We start from the raw sequence: 17474 nt of genomic DNA, 5'->3' as shown, positions 1-17474 counted from the left end.
AGAGATTTGTCCTGACTGCAGGGCCCAGGCAGGACCAGAGAAATCTCCCAACTACAGAGCCCCTTACAAGTAAATATACAACTTTCAGAAAAATACAGCTAACTAGTCACACATGGGTGCCTTAAGCAAATCCTGTTTGCTACTCTAGATTCTTCCCTTCTGCCTAGGATGATGCCTTCCCTGTTTGTTCTTTTTAAAATACGCTGACGGCACTGACAGATATGGTTCTGCACAGTTTTCAAAGACATGGAATTTATGTCTCGTAGCACAGCAATTTCTTTATCAACCCTTCTCGTCAAAACTTTCTGAAAGACAGAGGCTATGTCTTGTAAGCTGGGCACATCAGATAGTACTGAAATATTTTGAATTTATAAAGTTATTTTTCCATCGAATTAACCAGTGTTTTCTGTAACAGACTCGTAAAACATTATTCTTACCTGAGTTTTTTCTTTGTTCGTAGGTAAGTTTGGAAAAGGAACTGAATGGCAAGCTGCAAACTCACCTTTGCCATGCAAGGATAATACGGGTGCTTTAGTTTAGTCTACGAGAGGGAGGACAAGAGGATATTTTTCACAAGTCTTACAGATCATTACATATTTATACAGACCTAATCTTAGCACACAGGAAGTAAAAGCAGAAAGGTAAGTAGTTCAAAGTTGAGGATCAACTACATGGAAGTCCTTGGAGATAGCCTGGACTACATGAAATCCTATCTCAAACAAACAAACAAACAAACAAACAAACAAACAAAGCCTAGCCAGCTAGTGATAGTAAACACTCATTTATAGTTTTTAAAAAAGTTAGGATATCTTCATTTTTAAATGAAGCCCTCTCAGAATAGTCTTTGCCCTTTTTGGCAAATTATAACAATAGTACTTTAGACAAGGAAGTACTGGAAAGTTAATTTTGAGTCTGACACTATATGACTACAGATAGGAAAAGTTAATCCATAAAGCATAGGAGCAACTGATAAGACCCTCAGCCACTCAACCTCACAGTTCCTCAAATTTGTCACAAAATCTAAAAACTCAGTTTGTGTAACCCATACCACTCATAATCCACACTGCATAGCCCCAAAGCTGCCTGCATGTTAGTGTTACCCAGTAAGTAACATATGTATAGGAAATGGGGTTTTGCATGTAGCTGAATGCTAACACCTGAAATAAGGGCATCATTTTTTTTAGCTCTTTAGTTACAACCAGCTACTTACGGCATTCAATGATGCTAAAGACAAAACAAAACTGAAATAGTCACTACTGTACACGTCTCTATTCTTCATAAACTTGAGGTTTTCATCTCTCACCATCTATAAAACAAAATCAGTGATTATTTTTAATGAACAGCTAAAATAATATGTGGAGGGTTATTTTTACCAAAATGTTTAGGTAATAAGGGTTTGTAAAAAACAAATTATAATTTATAATTATCTTTTTTCAAGCTTTGAGTTTTATAAAATGAGAGAGAAATCTTCCTTTAAATCTAAGGCACTGTAGAAAGGTAAGCTATCACTTCTTCTAATCTCCTTTGGGGAACTCAGCAGGCTGTGTGAAGAGACAAACAGAACTCCCTAAGCACAAGCATCTCCATACCTCCCCGGCTCAGGTGGCTCAGCTCTTCCTTCTGAAGAAGACTGCACATTTTCCTTATATTCTCTGGCTCTGCCTATCTAGCTTGGGCTGTCTAGTGTATAAGGCCTGGATCTGACAAATGGATTGGTTCTGATATCAAACCCTTGTCTTGTGAGATTGCAGGCCATTTCCTTTTTTTAATCAGCCTTGTTTTGCTCCATTTGAAAAACAGGAGTAAGACTGCCTACAATTCTACAAGAGATTTAGAAAGTTTAATTAATTCATAAAAACCTGTTTAGCCAGGTATGGTGGTGCATGTCTTTAATCTCAGCACTTGGATCTCTGTGAGTCTGAGGCTAGCTTGATCTATACAGTGAATTCTAGGCCACCATGGCTACAGAGTTGAGAACCTGTCTCAAACTATAACTTGTTTATGGTCTGTAGCACAGAGCAAGTATTCAGTAAACAACAGCCATCACTTTTAGCTTAGTCTTAACTGACAGTTCTGAGTCTTGACTTGTTCTCTTAGATAATGTGTTTCTCTACTCAGGGATGATGCTGGCGATCTTGAATGTATGTTCGTTTTTTGTGTTCTCACACTGCGGCACTATCTCTACAGTCTCTCTCTGTGTTATAGAAGACACAGGACAGTTGGGGATGAAAAAGTGGCACATGAAGACCATAAATAGAGAAGACAGGCAGAAGTAATCCGGACTTACAACATGGATTCTGACATTCATCTTGATTTTCTCCCTTAGGGAATTACGTACCCACCCTCCACCCAAAGATTGGTTTATTTTCATTTTGTGTGTCAGTATTTTGCCTCCATTTATGTATGTACACCATCTGTGCCTGGTTCTGAGAGGTAGAGAGGGTACTGAATACCCTAGAACTGGAGTTACAACTGGCTGTGAGCTACCTACCACTGGCTGTGAGTTACCAGGTAGGTGCTGGGAATTGAACCCAGATCCTCTACAAGAGCAGTTAAGAGCTCTTACCAGCTGAACCACTGCTCTATCCGTTTACGTGGTTCTCACCTGGTATATCCGAGCAGGCATTTTCTCCACAAACAGTCCTTTCTTCTCACCTTTTTTAACCAGCTTCGTTAGAATAGAAAGCCTGTCATTATTAGGCCTATGGGGCCGAGGAGAGGATTGAGGCGAAATCTCAGGTGAAGATGGAGCTGACCTGAGAGAGAGAATCGAAGAACTGCTGAGCATAAGGGGTTTTGTTTCAGCAGTCTCTAACGCTGCCACCTTTATATACTGGGTGCTGTACGTAAACATAAACTGCAAACTTTTCTGATTCAATATAGCAAAGGCAAATTCACTAAGAATAAGACCGTTAAAAAACAAAACAACAAAACAAACCCAGTTTTCTGGTTATAGTATTATGGTTTGGGCAGAAAGTGCATTTAGTATGTGTATATATACACCTCAATTCTAAATTGAAAATAAATCTCAATTCAATTTATATGCATATTTCTAAATACAAAATAACTTCATGCCAGGGCAATAAAGTCTTAGAGCAAGAAAGAAGAGATTTCTTATTTTCTTTAGAATTCCTCTTAAGTTTAGCTAATTATTTTTAAGCATTGAGCATTTATTATGAAGATCCTATCAATACCTACTGAAACCACACAGCAAGTTCCATGGCAGAGAACTTACAGAGAGAGATCCTCAGCCTCCTGTCTTACAACGCTGACTCGACTTTTCTTTGGCAATACAGGGGAGTTTTGATCAGACACCCTTTGGTAGAAGAGCATGTAGGCATTCCAGTATCTTCGACGTACATCAGTGTATGGGTTTGCTATTTTGCAAGACATTAAGGGAGAAGTCTTGGTAAATAACATGTTTCTTAGCATGATTATAATAAAGGAACTACAAATTCAACAATTTATTTAGTAAATTTGCAGAGAGCAAAGTGTAAATAAAACATGGGTGTGTTAGAGTGTTGCCTAGAAGGCAAGTTAAGGTACTTTCCTTGGGGCGTGAGGATGGAGGGAAGGCATTTAACACACTGCATAATAAATAATGTTTGGGTCGGGCAGCAGTGGCCCACGCCTTTAATCCTAGCACTCAGGAGGCAGAGCCAGGTGGATCTCTGTGAGTTCGAGGACAGCCTGGTCTACAGAGTGAGATCCAGGACAGGCACTAAAACTACACAGAGAAACCCTGTCTTGAAAAAACAAACAAGCAAGCAAGCAAACAAACAAACAAACACATTTGGAAAGCACAGGTGCTAGAACCGTCTTCTGTAATTATACAGAGTAATTATACCTCTGTGTAAGTCAAATAGAAATAGACAATTTTAGTGGCCAACTAGTTCTAATTGAAATTCCTTATTCATTAGCTTTCCCTAATGTTATTTCATTCACTTGATTTGTTAATTCACATTCTTTTTAGACATTTTTTCCCTCCAAGGGCTTGAGTATATCACATTGGCTATCAAAAAAGTTGTCCAGCCGGGCAGCGGTGGCGCACTCCTTTAATCCCAGCAGGTGAGGGGAAGAGCAGAGTCAGGCGGATCTCTGTGAGTTCAAGGCCAGCCTGGTCTACAAAGCGAGATCCAGGACAGGCTCCAAAACTACACAGAGAAACCCTGCCTCGAAAAAACAACAACAACAAAAAGTTCTCCAATGTAGAGTGGTCAACCTTGAAACCATATACAGAGCACCAATAAAAACAAACTCAGCAGGTTGTATTGATATATATTTGCACTCAAACATAGACATACACACACATATGTAACAATCATAAAGAAAAAGAGGTTGTCACCTTGAGTGTGGAGGGGCATGGGAGGGGTTGGAGGGAGGAGAGGGAGAGGGAAATGTAATGCAATTCTATTTAGGAAAAAAATTTAAAAAATAGAAGGTAAAATAGTTGTGGCTCTATCGCTGGAAGAATACAAAGGAAAAGGACAAAATCTGTTGTTTTTATATAAGGAATATAGCTTCTAACTTGATAGAAAGCTATGTATTAAAAAATAAAATGAATAAAAAATATCTACTTATAAATACTTACTTTGATCATAAACTTTCGGTCTATATTCTCCTCCAAAGCACTCATACTCTAGGGTCTCATCATTTAGGTCAAATTCTTCTATAACGGTGTCATTAAATTTATACCACTTTCCTTTTCCACACCCCCTAGGACCAGAGATCAGATAAACACTATAAGATTTAAAAACAGTTATCTTTATCCCTTGCATTTATCAATATGTACTGTGTATAGATAAAGCAGATGATGGCTACTTAAAAGCATCCAGGAAAATGTAGCAACAGAGGTGTAGTGATTTCAGCTTCTAAAACTTTTCAAATCAAAGGAGTAAAAATAGTTATCCTAAGTTTAAAAAATTGGAAATGCAGAACAAAGGGTAATGTGAGTTCCTACAGCTGGGCATCATGATACCCGCCTACAATCCCAGCACTTGGGAGGCAGAAGCAGGACTGAGGAGGAGGCCAGCCTGGGCTGTAAACCCTGCCTTCCCCTCTGCCCTCCCCAGAAGTTCTCCAGTGGTGGGTGGATGGCAGAGTCAGCAGGGGAAGCGGAGATCACACGAGGCCTTGTGGAAGAGACCTTACCGCCTGTCCTTGATGAAGGAATAGTAATGGCCTGCATGTGCCTGCCCACTGTGTACAATGACACCAACAAGCTCGTAGTTTTCTGTGAGGGCAACTTTTTTCCGTGGGGATCCTCCACCTCCTTGATCCATATTTCTCCCATTTTCACCAACTTCGGAAGACGAGTCCTGGCGGGCCATTCCCGAGACTGTGTAAGGCTCCATATTGAGCATCCAGGGAAACTATGTAACAGCATAAAGAACACATTAATGCTATGTGGGAACATACTTGGCAGACAAAGTAAGAGTCGTGCTCTCCAAAACGAGGGCTGCCTCCTGCCCCATTCACACATAGCGTCTCTGACAGTCCTGTGTGTCACAGAAGCATTTCATTTCACAGCCACGGTTAGGGTGCCTTCAGAAACAAAAGCACCATTTGTCGGTCTGCCTGTCCTGTGAGCGGCAGCTTTTCAAACAAGGGCTGCAGACTCTTCATGCTGCTTTTCTGGGACAGACAGGATGTAGGAAAGAAGGAAAGGAAAGAGGGAAGGGGAGTCATGGTTAACAGAAATTTCAGGAACAGAAAGAAGTTACCCGTATTTGTTCATCGTATTTAATGGATCGTCCACTCTCCCAGTCAAAGCCAAATCTCATCAGGTGAATTACCAACACACTAGGTAAAGACTTAATGCATGTTCTTTTCACGGTTATTCTCTAAGAAAAAGCAAAAACCAATTAACTCCCTGGAGAAAATCAAAGTAATGAATGTAAAAGCTTTTGGTACCCACAGAAAACAAATAATAGCACAATCTATTGGAAGCAGCAACCAGAGCTTAATAATGACCTGTATGCAGTCACAAGTAACACTAATATTGTTTCTTGTAGAGGGCAAATGTGATACCTTTTCTTTACACTTCTCACAGTAGTATGCATTACTTCCTTCTAAAACTTCACCTCTAACAAACTGGTCCAAAGAGATTTCCAAGCTTTGGCAAGAAGTAACTCCTAGATTGAGAGCCATGAAAGCTTCCTCACGCTCGTATCTGGTTGGGAAAAGACAGAACCCATGAATGGAGAACCACTGCGATCGTCATAATACCTGAACTTTGACACCCTCCTCAACAGCCAGGGGAATTAGACAAGCCTCAGCATTTTAAAAGCACACTGACCAAAACATGATTTTCAATAAATACTTTAAGGCTACAGAGTAATTATGGAATATAATTCACTGAACATTTATTGATCCAGTAAGAAATCAATCTACAAGTCAGCAATAAGTTAACATTTATAACTTTCTAAAATATCATTTAAAGATATTTTCCCCCATGGTGCTGACATCAAAACCAGGGTCCTGTACCTGTCAGACAAATGCTGTACCCCTGAGCTACACCCCTATTCCTAACAGTCATTGTTTAATGTAGCAGTGACATCTTCACTAACCTGTGAGGACAATCTTTACAGATCTTCTGATCAGAATAGATGCCCTGGAAAGTATTCTTAAAAATTTGTTCTCGTCCCATTTTCTGTCAGAGAAAAAAATTTAAAGTTTTAACTGATATGCCTAGAATGTACAAGTTGGTTCAGATAACATTTTATTTAAAAATTTCAACTTAGCCATCAAAATATAAAGAGTAATACTGGTAGTTTCAGTTAGAAACTAAAGGAAGGCTAATAAGCTATCATTAGCTCCAGTGTCAGAGCATGCAAACAATCAGAAGAGGAGGAAGAGAGAAGGGTCCATGAGAGCTGATCATGACAAGTCTTCCATTTATGAGTCTGAATTTTTTCCTGTGCTTTAAGTTGCAAGGCAGCAGCAACTCTGACAATTTTTGCTTTTTTCTCAAGGACAGATACTATATATTTGTAAGTTATTTTAAACAGATGAAGTGTAATAATTGTGCTTATGGATAAGATGTACAGTGGCACGTCTAGGCAAGTCTGTCACATGTTTTATTGAGAAAGGCAGAAAGCTTTGAATGTAAGCATCACCACAAATAATAGTCTATCTAGTCCTTTTGTCCTTTTGCTAGAGAAGTCTCCCAGTCCCCAGAACTGACTCCAGGGGACCATCAATTCACTGGGCGCTCTGCAGCCAGACTCTACCTCTAGGGACATTGCAAAAATACACAAGCATGAATGGTCATTTACTCTGTAGTATAGATTAGGAACTACACTGCTCTATCAGCTTAGATGAATAAAGAATACTTCTCCAATAATATGGATGCATTAATTGTAAATGCTGAGTGTCTGAACTGCAGCTGCGACGCTCAAGACGACTACTTCCTGGTTTGTGACTTTCAGTCGCTGTAAACCTTCAGGCATCATTCCTACACTGTAACTAGCTGAAGGAATCAGAGGGCAGTGGAGACTGTCATCACCTTGAGATACTCATCCATCTGATCAATAAGACTGGTGAAGAACTCATACGCATCCTGCTGCTCCCTCACATAGAGCTCCTTGTTCCACATCTTGAAGATCTGTGTAGAAGAATTGAATAGCTCTTTAAATGGAAAGCAGCATGCTCTCAACAAAACACACAGGATCACATAAATGCTTCTGAAAAACGAGCCAGCTATTAGGATCAGGATGTTTTTACTGGAGTGAGACAGGCTTGTATTCTGCTATCTGTGCATTTTCTTGGTCCTTCATATCACAGCAAGTTTCTGAAAGCAGATGTGGGTTCAGGGTGAGCCCCTGGACTACACAACAGCAATGGTCTCTCTTACAAGGGGCCTCTGCTCTGTGAGGCAAAGTACAGCAGCGTCCTTTATTTGGAGGCACTAGCGATACCGGCACAGGTTCAGAGAGAGATGATCTGAATCATCATTTTTAGATGCATTTTCATTATTGTTTTAAATTATGTGTCATGTATCAATGTCTGTCAGCTCCCCGGCAGCTAGAGATGACAGGTGGTAGTGAGCTGCCTGGTGTGGGTGCTGGGAACAAGCCTGTGCTTCAGCAAAAGCAGTGTAACTGCCGAGCCACCTCTTTAGCCCTTTAAACAGTATTTTAAAGAGCTAAATAAGAATCCTAAGGAACAGTCAAAACAGATAAGCAGGTCCCCAGGAATTATGAATGACTGTTCCTAATGTCCTAATTATTTGAAAGTAACAATTTGTTGGACATTCAGATCTTTGATGGGCTGTGAGTGACAACAGAAAACCATTATCACTAGAGAAGAAAGTGGAGCCAAACTCTAATTATTATCCAACCTCAAATCTACAGTTACTATAAATACCTTCCAGAAGTTCTCAGGCACATAATACTGCAGCTTGCTTTCCATCAAATGTCCAAAGAGGGACTGTACTTGGTAAAATACACTGTCATCTGGATTGTCTGTATCATCATCCACTGAAAGAAGTGACTATGAAGAAAAGCATTATTAAGCGAGACACTTTTAACTGCTTCACACGAACCCCGCACATGCACACATGAGTACCCACGCTGGGGTTTAAGTATGCTAAGGAGTGTCTGATGTGGAGACAGCACAGTACAGATATTTAGATATTAGTTTGTCATTTCCTACTTGCTGTGATCAAGGATATAGTATCTCTTTAAGTTCCATTTTATTAGGAAAAACTGGAGCTAATGAGGATTTTTAGACACAAATGCTACACAATAATTATGGAATATTCTCAAAATACTGCCTGTTATCCCACAAGTTGTGACTATGTTAATAAGAAGCACTGAAAATAGTCACATATTCTAGAATATCAAGTGCAACTTTATAGAAGGGTTGAGACTTCTGTATGTACAAAAATTACATTTGTTCAAATAACCAATTAAAATAACATTTTTACAAAAATGTGGCTGTAAAGTCTTCACCAATTCAAGAAGCTAATGAATTTTTAACCACAGCTACAAACCCAAGAAACAATAACGAAGCATGGGACAATCTGCAGACAATCTACACATTCTCTGATGACAACCAGGACAGGGCAAGGAGATCACCTCAGGGAGTCCGGGCTGCATGTACAGTTGCTGGAAGACTGCGTTCATGTAACAAGTGGCACCACCATTCCTCAGCCCCACAAACCCTGAACTGGATCTGCTGTCCACGGGGGGAAGGTACTGGAAAGACAGGAACACAACAGAGGGAGGAGAATGAGTGCTCTACCACAGCACACGTCCACACAGCCACTTCGAATGACTGGCAGAGAAACAACACACTCAGGTTTATCCATCCAGCAGGGAGGAAACCGAACCAACAGAACCTACGTTCGTTCCTCAAGTACCCGTGTTAGGTGCTGCTGCGATGACAAAACGCAGTGGTCTTAAGGTTTCTCTTCTGGTCACAAAATGTGTGGGACAAAGCAGGGATTAGCTCATCTATGTAGACCTGCACTCATTCACTTATCACTCAACAAGTGTTTATTAAGGACCTAGTATGTGCCAGGCACTGTGCCAGAGATTAAGAGAGAACAGAAATGCTCATGGGCCCTGATCTCCAAGAGCTTACAATCTCGTTGTGTAAGCTTTATGGCACTAATCAAGCAGATACATTAGATGCCGCCTACAAACAACGGATGCCGTTTTCTGAATGAAGGAACAATGTTCTAGGAAGTATTTATCATGAGGAACTCTGGAGTCAAGGAAGGCTTGTGTCCTCTTTACACAAGGCAATGTTCTTCTATTCAACGTTTTCTAGTAAGCATACAATTCAAACGACAGAAAAGCACGGCATCGCGTTACTTACAAATGTTATCAAATAATGCAGATCCTAACACAGTGCTTTTCTGGGTAGAAATAATCCAGATAAGGCATCTTGGCTAATGTTCAACACGGCACCTCTCCAAGTGGGAAAGGACAGTACAGTGGAAATGTGAGTACCCCAGGAGCTTGGCTCTCTTACCACAACCACACACCAGTGTCTGTATCCATGTAATAAGCGAACAGCTGACAAAAACAGGTAGGTATTTTGGACCTCAAAGCATTACTGGATCTCACACGCTTCTCATTAACATCAGAAGTAACTGACAGCAAGGTGCTTTCTAGGAGCTAACACCCACTTACATTTGTAGTGCAAAGCACAGATTTTTTTTTAAGTGCTAAAAAGTTAAGTATGTATCTACGAATGCTTTATTCCTTGTGCTGGTATCACTCCTGACTTGAGGCTAAAGCATATCACAAAATAAGCATTACAAACTAAAGCATAAGAAGTGAGCTTTTCCCCAATTCAGAGCTCACCTAGAGCTCTACTCCTCACTGGTGTTATTTCCTCTCTCTAGGACAACTGCCCCCACTGTTCTAACTTGTGTATTCAGGGACACTCAACTCTCACATCCAAAGAGTGAGTCTGACTTGGCATTATGGAAGAGGAGAAAGCAAACGCAGCTTTGACAGTGTCTTCCGGTGCACCTGCAACTTGTCTGCTTTCTGCACATCCTCATCTACAGGAAGAGGCCCCACAGTTTCCCTCACATTCTTCTCCTTGCTGGAATGAAATGAATGGCTTCCTTCTTGCTTCAGTGAGCACCACTAGTCTTTAAGGCTCTATTTCAAGTTTCATCTTCTCTAGAAGCATTTTTTCTTTTGGTTTGGTTTTTTTGAGACAGGGTTTCTCTGTGTAGTTTTGGTGCCTGTCCTGGATCTCACGCTTTAGACCAGGCTGGTCTTGAACTCACAGAGATCCTCCTGGCTCTGCTTCCCCAGTGCTGGGATTAAAGGCGTGGGCCACCACCGCCCCGGCTCTCTAGAAACATTTTCAGATAGCCGATGAAGTGCTACTCTGTGTGAGCAGAGCACTCAGGCCACGTCTCCACCCTACCCCGTATCTCACGGTGCTGACAACCTGCTGGTGGCCTGTCCCCTCCACTGAACATGCTCTGGCTGCCTGACAGACAGCTGGGGGAGTGCGTTCACTTTTCAACTTCCAAAGTCTAAAACCTTCCTCAACATGTGGTAACTCTACGAATTTTATTCAATCTATCTGGCTCTGTAATTCAAGTGCCTGGCACTATGCCAGCATAAATTTACTCAAAAAAAAACAAAAACAAAAATATAAAATTCAAATAACAAAAATGGTTGGAATGCTACTTTTTAGTTGAGGTTAATTATTGGTCAGTTTGAAAATGGCTCAACTCTAACTGGAAGGATATTTCATAATAATATAATGATGAAATATGATAAAATTTTAGTTGATTTTAATATGTAAACATGCCATTACAAAAAAAAAAAAAAGATTGACTTGGTTGTGGTAGGATAATACAAATTCAGTCTTAAGCTTATATATATTTAGGGGCTAGAGAAATGTCTCAGTGGGTAAAGGCACTTGCTGTAAAGTCTGAAAACCTGAGTTTAACCCCCAGGTCCCACATGGTCGTAGACGGTGGGAACCAACTCCTGTAACTTGTCCTAGCCTCCATACATGCTCCTTGTCATGCACATACCTGCCCAAAAAGTAAATATAAGTTATATGTTGAGGAGACCATTCTAAAAAAGTTAAATGAAGGCTGGGCAATGGTTTAGTTGGTAAAGTGAAGACGGGAGTTTGGGTCCCCAGAGCAAGCTGGCTAACTAGTCTAGTCAGCTCTGGATGCAAGTGACGCTTTGCTTCAGCAAAACAAGCGGACAATGACAGAAACACCAACATCAACCTCCAGCCTCCACTTACAGGACTATACAAAGGAAGCACATCTTTAGTCTAAGAACTTACGTCAAACTCTTTGGTGAGAGCAGGGTCAGGCTGATGGTGCATTGACAGCAGTTCTTTTGTAATAATCTGAAGATTGGAAGGTGAGCTGTCGGCTAACATCACAAGAACCTCATAGGCTGCCAAGCGGCTGTTCACTGTACTACACCTAAGAACAAAAGCACAAGCCATAAAAATAACATCTGAAATCAAAATGCAGGCAAAACAATCCCTTAAACAGTGAAGTTAGGCCTATGCCAGAAATCTAGTCATCTATGTGCTCTAAATAAGGCAGCAGGAAGTTGTTTTAGATCTATTATCTTTTTAGTCTGATAATAATCAGCAAAATTCTCTCAAATAAGAAAAAGGAAGCTATGAAAAGAAGAATAGATGTCCATAAACATTTCAAATATGCCCGATGGTCAATAATTCTCCAATGACACTAATCAGCTTTCTACTGTTACAGAAAATGGAGACAGAAATAGTTTGTCAAATCAATTTATGAAAGTGACATGCAGGAAAGCAGACTTCCTCTGTTGCTTGCCTTTCAACCTGGGCAGTAATTCCGAACTATAATCAACACCGACACCACATCACTGAAGCAATCACAGATTAGAATGGATACATAGAAAAGAGGACGTCCAACCTTTGCCTGGGACCACTTATAAAAGTGCAGGAGGGGATTCTGGAACTCTGAGGTTAGCACTGCACCTGACACCAAGGACAAGGGCCACAGAGCTGGCACTGTCCTTTAATTGTTGTCTAGATGCATGGATTGAATAGGATGGGCAAGAAATGAACAGGGAGGCACTACCTAGACACACACACACACACACACAGGTAAAAGCAGTGATAAAAGAACACATTTACTTTCAGAAAGAGTTTTCACGTATTTTTTGCTTCAAGGTTTTGGTGGAAAGGTCACTGTAATGAATGAACAAGTTTAGTACACTGGGGGAAGCTGAAACATGTCTGCTTTTCAATTCCAGGCATTATATACAATTTTATTACTTTTAATAAAAAAGGAGAAGAATTCACTAATATAACTGTTCATTAAAACTGTTAGATATATATTGTTTCATGTTTACTGAAAAACAAAATACTAATAATTTCTGGGGCTTTAATTAGAGTCCCAGGGACTTAGTGCTAAATACTCCAAGACACACCAGACAGGATGAGGATGGAAGCCACAGCCCTAAGGACAGTCCCATCTACTAGTTCCATCTCCCTGCCTTCTGTCCATTCTGCTAATAAGGAGCTCTCTAGCTACAAGTGTTCTTCTGACAAGAGTCCCATGACACTTGATGGGACTCGACAGAGTGCTTACTATACCTTGCCTGTACCAGCCATCTCTGAAATTAAGAGCCTCTTCAGGGTTAGTCAGGTAACTCTGCTCTTTAAAAAATTAAGTTCAGCTTGGAGCAAGCTAAGTGGCAGCTTATTGCTGCCTTTTCTATGGACAAAAGTCTAAATATCATTGGAGCAGGGTCAACAAAACACATGGATATTTCACATTTATATCCCCAAGGATTAATATAAAACCTTGATTCCAAAATCACAACTGTAATAAATTACTAGCAGTTGCAGATATGAGAACATAGTATGACCCAGCAAATGACAAGGCTCTAGACCTTTCTCCTAAAAAATCCTGAAGCCTATACTTGGAGTCTGTTTACTTGGTGCTCAGGCTTGAACTCAAGATCCCTCACATGGCTAAATGTGTGCTTGACCACTGAGCTACGCCCCCGCCCCCATGCAGAATTCCTACCTCCTTTGTTTCACTTGGCATTTGTCACTCAGATCAGCACACAGTTACTTCCTATCCCACCTTGAGGACGAGAACTTACCAGCACACTTCTCTGTGCTCACTGTGGGCCAGGCACACTTCATACACAGCTCATTTACATGCATTTGTTTAAGGGATAGGAAACACAGGACAAACAAACTCACACAATGGAAGACAAACTCCAAGTTAAGAACATCTCGGACTACAGTTGTGAATTAAGAGATTTTACCAAAACTGAACACAACGTGCACTTTCCATACTTTGGATGAAAGTCCTGTTGACTGATGGCGGCACTGCCAGCTGGAGAATGACTATTTAAAATAATTCTAGAAGCTCGGAAAAGGAAGTCATCTAACAACGGTTTAATGAGTGACGAACCTGGAACAGAGCAGAAAGAACACCACGTTGAAGACGAACACAGATTTTAATTCAAAGATCCTATAGCACTTTCTTATCAGAGTAGCAGAGGCTCCTGAGGCCACCCAACACCAATGCATCTGGTTTAAGTTAAAGCTTACGTTTCTGAGTGCTTACTCTGTGGCACAGATCTGTGTAATGGTGGGACTGGGAACAAAGTAAAAAGTAGTCAGGTGACATGCCTTCCCTTAGGAGTCTATGACAATGAAAGGGGTCAAGTGCCAAGACCACCACAAACAGAATGGTTTGAGCGAGCAATTCTTAGCTCTAGGCATCAGGAAGTCCTCCACACAAGAGCTAATGAAACTTTTAAGACTGTCTCCTTCAGACAAAATGATACTCCTTCTTCCTAGTTAAGAAGCACTCTTTTCTATGCATCTTCAATATCCAAAAAGATTCTATGGAGTCTAGTTGGTGCTGTAGCTGTGGAAGTTATATTCCAGTTTGTTTTCTGAATATAATTTATAGCATTTGGATATATATTTTCAAATTATAACTGAATTTCAGGGGAAATCTTAACATTTTCCCAACACTGAGGAGGTAATGGCTGGGGAGTACCTCCTCAGATAAGAATCATCCTTATAGGAATGAAGATATATTATAAAATATGTAATAGCAAAAGAGATAAACCTACTCTGATTTATAACTTTTACTTGATATTAAAAGTTATGTGACATTCTCAGTGTGGTTTTAATGACACAGGGAGAAGACACCCTATGGTTTGCAGTCACTAAAACTGCAGACAATCCCCTACTCCTAACAGGTCAATTTTTCATGGGACATTCAGCAATTATCATATTGTCCCAATTACACACAACACTGGCAGTAACTGAGAACAAAGGTACTCTCTCCCCACAATACAATGAAGCAGCAATTACCAAGCATTTCCTTTTCTGCCCCACAGAGTGAAAGCAGGGTCTTGATGAGCCGCAAGTGTCCTGCCAATAAGATGTTGTCTGCCTCACTGGTCTCACATTCCGCTGTTCGGTTAGGTTCAAAGTTATCCAGCCATGTAATCTCATCTTCAAGCATGGTGGCTGGGCTGATTCGTAACTGCTCCATTTCTGAAGCTGAGAAGAGGGTAAAAGTGAGGAGGTGGAAATCTATTACAAAGAAAAACTTTTATTCATGGACTCAAAGTCCTGAAGAAAGAAGCGAAGTCAAGTCCTAATCTTCCCACCATGGAACTCACAAACCTTGTCATTAATAATCTTCTGGTGCAGGTACAATCAAGGCTGTGTTCTGCATAAACTAAACACTTGATTGTATCCTCTGTGCGGACCACCATGCTACACATTATGAGACAATGGAGATAATCACTGCTCTAACAAAGCACCTGGTTTAGGAAATAAGACTTCCTCAGAAAAGGGAGGACGGCTAGTAATTAGGACTAAGGTTCTCCACAGTGCTTCCTAAACCAAAGAGACAGATATATGAAAGAGAAAGATCAAGCATTATAATCCTACATCTCTAAACTATGAACAAAACTCCAAGGAATAATTTTGTTTTTGTAGCAAATCTCTCTTTTACCCTGCCAAACAAGAACTGACAACCAAATTCTGTACTGGAAGCACGGCTGAAAAGTACCCATTAGGTTAGGTAGTTTTATGGACATGGTCCCATTCTCTACATATAAACACCTTAAATTTCACAGTCCAGCTATGTTTCTCCAGTCTCCAACAAATCAACCTCATCACACTGCTCAGAGACCGAGTGCTCATCTGAAAGCCACGAAAGCACCTGCGTGCCGAGCTGTGGCTGAGGCGCACCAGTCACCGGACACCAGAGCTTTGTGACCGTTTGCAGGAAGAAAGATTTCGGCATGCAATTTCTTTAGAATGAAGTGCGGGAAAGAAAATTTCCTTCTTTGGAGAAACCATTCTGTTCCCTTTTCTAGGGCACAGAGAACCGCGTGCTGTCTCCTTTAGCTCTCCAGGGACCTCATCACCAAATTCTGAGTGGGGCTGTACAACTTGTATATACAGAGAGGCTGTTTATTTCACCTGGTTTTGATGTTCTACTCCAATTAATATTTTTGTTGACCCTAAATTATATTACTTGTAATCTGAAGTGAATCTGGGGGTAAAGAGTAGGGAATATATTAAACACTTGGTCCGAACATCTAAAATTTACATAGGACACCTGCATTATTTATAATACATTTACATTATTTGAAAGTAGAGATAGGTAAAATCTCCATTCTAAAAAGCAAGTTCAGGCACTGACTGACCTCTATCACTATCAACATGCTTCAACCAATTCCCCAGCTCTTAAACAACCACCCTACTGTCAGAACAGGGGCTGGAGAGGTGCTCAGTAGTTAAAACCACTGACTGCTCTTCCAGACGACCTAAGTTCAGTTCCCAGTGTCGATGTCAGGTAGCTTACAACAGCCAGTTAACTCTAGTTTTAGGGGAATCCAATACCCTCTTCTGGCTTCTACAGGCACTCATACACACATGCATTCATTCACACAACACACACACATGTACACAAAGTAAAAATAAATCATGGCAGAATAAATAACACCAGAGAGTAAGACCCTTCATGTTAATTCTCTCTTAGTTCAATTACAAATGAGACTGGCAACTATGGAGTTAACAAACCTTCTCTGTACACTGGCTGGGTATGTAAGAGAAGCAGAGCTCAATGGTACATAGATTTCCATGCTATAAAAATGACCGTCTTCCTGCTTTGTGACAGGAAGGTCAGGTACAGTCTACCCCGGCCCCATCCCAGTGAGTGTGTACTTACTTGTCAGGTCATCTAGTAACTGGCACCGCAAATCAAAATACTCCATGCACTGAGACAGCAGTCTACAAACCAGACAGATTCCAGTTACTGAAAAGAGGCCGATTTAAAAGAAAGCATTTGTCTTTTCAAAGTAAGTCCACAAAGCAGTTGAACAAGGTAATTTTCCTAACCATACAATTACTTACATTAAATACCTATTTTAGCATGAAAGAAATAAATAATTTTGCTAAACTGTAGTCTAAGAATAACTGTGTAAAGAGAAGGGAAGCTACTAAATGTATCATGTTTTAAAATAACATAAATACTGATTGCATTTGTTCATTCAAATGTGAACCATTATCTACCACTTAAATGTTAAATGCATAGAGCTATTTTAAGAAACACCGAATTAAAAAAAAAACAAAAACAAGAAAGACTGATAACAATTAAATATCAAACAAGCACGAAGAAGAAGAATAAAACAGAGGAAGAAGAGGAAGAGACAGAAATTATATAGACTCTTCAAGGTACTTCTACAACTCTATCATAGTGGGTAGGGGCACAGGCTCTAGATTCAGACTGTATTACAGTGGGGAGGAGCACAGGCTCTAGAATCAGACTGTATTACAGTGGGGAGGAGCACAGGTTCTAGAGTCAGACTGTATTACAGTGGGTAGGGGCACAGGCTCTAGAATCAGACTGTATTACAGTGGGGAGGAGCTCAAGGTCTAGAGTCAGACTATATTACAGTGGGTAGGGGCACAGGTTCTAGAATCAG

The 17474-nt window shown here is 40.5% G+C and overlaps 1 protein-coding gene across 4 annotated transcripts in view; it reads right to left on the bottom strand.

The window, feature by feature from the left end:
* Window positions 1-17474, bottom strand: part of Usp24 (ubiquitin specific peptidase 24) — a 142909-nt gene that overhangs the window by 24805 nt on the left and 100630 nt on the right. For all 4 annotated transcript variants that reach the window (XM_028888012.2, XM_037202768.1, XM_028887991.2 and 1 more), the window contains 16 exons: window positions 16718-16779; window positions 14842-15033; window positions 13807-13924; window positions 11785-11929; window positions 9081-9200; window positions 8368-8493; window positions 7508-7606; window positions 6570-6652; window positions 6031-6172; window positions 5724-5843; window positions 5152-5372; window positions 4592-4716; window positions 3236-3377; window positions 2606-2756; window positions 1211-1306; window positions 438-541 (listed from right to left, as the gene is read on the bottom strand). In XM_028888012.2, coding sequence (XP_028743845.1) covers window positions 438-541; window positions 1211-1306; window positions 2606-2756; window positions 3236-3377; window positions 4592-4716; window positions 5152-5372; window positions 5724-5843; window positions 6031-6172; window positions 6570-6652; window positions 7508-7606; window positions 8368-8493; window positions 9081-9200; window positions 11785-11929; window positions 13807-13924; window positions 14842-15033; window positions 16718-16779 — 2046 coding nt within the window. The remainder of the gene's footprint in view (window positions 1-437; window positions 542-1210; window positions 1307-2605; window positions 2757-3235; window positions 3378-4591; window positions 4717-5151; window positions 5373-5723; window positions 5844-6030; window positions 6173-6569; window positions 6653-7507; window positions 7607-8367; window positions 8494-9080; window positions 9201-11784; window positions 11930-13806; window positions 13925-14841; window positions 15034-16717; window positions 16780-17474) is intronic.

The sequence above is a fragment of the Peromyscus leucopus genome, chromosome 2 (assembly GCF_004664715.2).
Source record: "Peromyscus leucopus breed LL Stock chromosome 2, UCI_PerLeu_2.1, whole genome shotgun sequence".
Classification (NCBI taxonomy): Eukaryota; Metazoa; Chordata; class Mammalia; order Rodentia; family Cricetidae; genus Peromyscus; species Peromyscus leucopus.
This window is presented reverse-complemented; position numbering and strand designations above follow the sequence as displayed.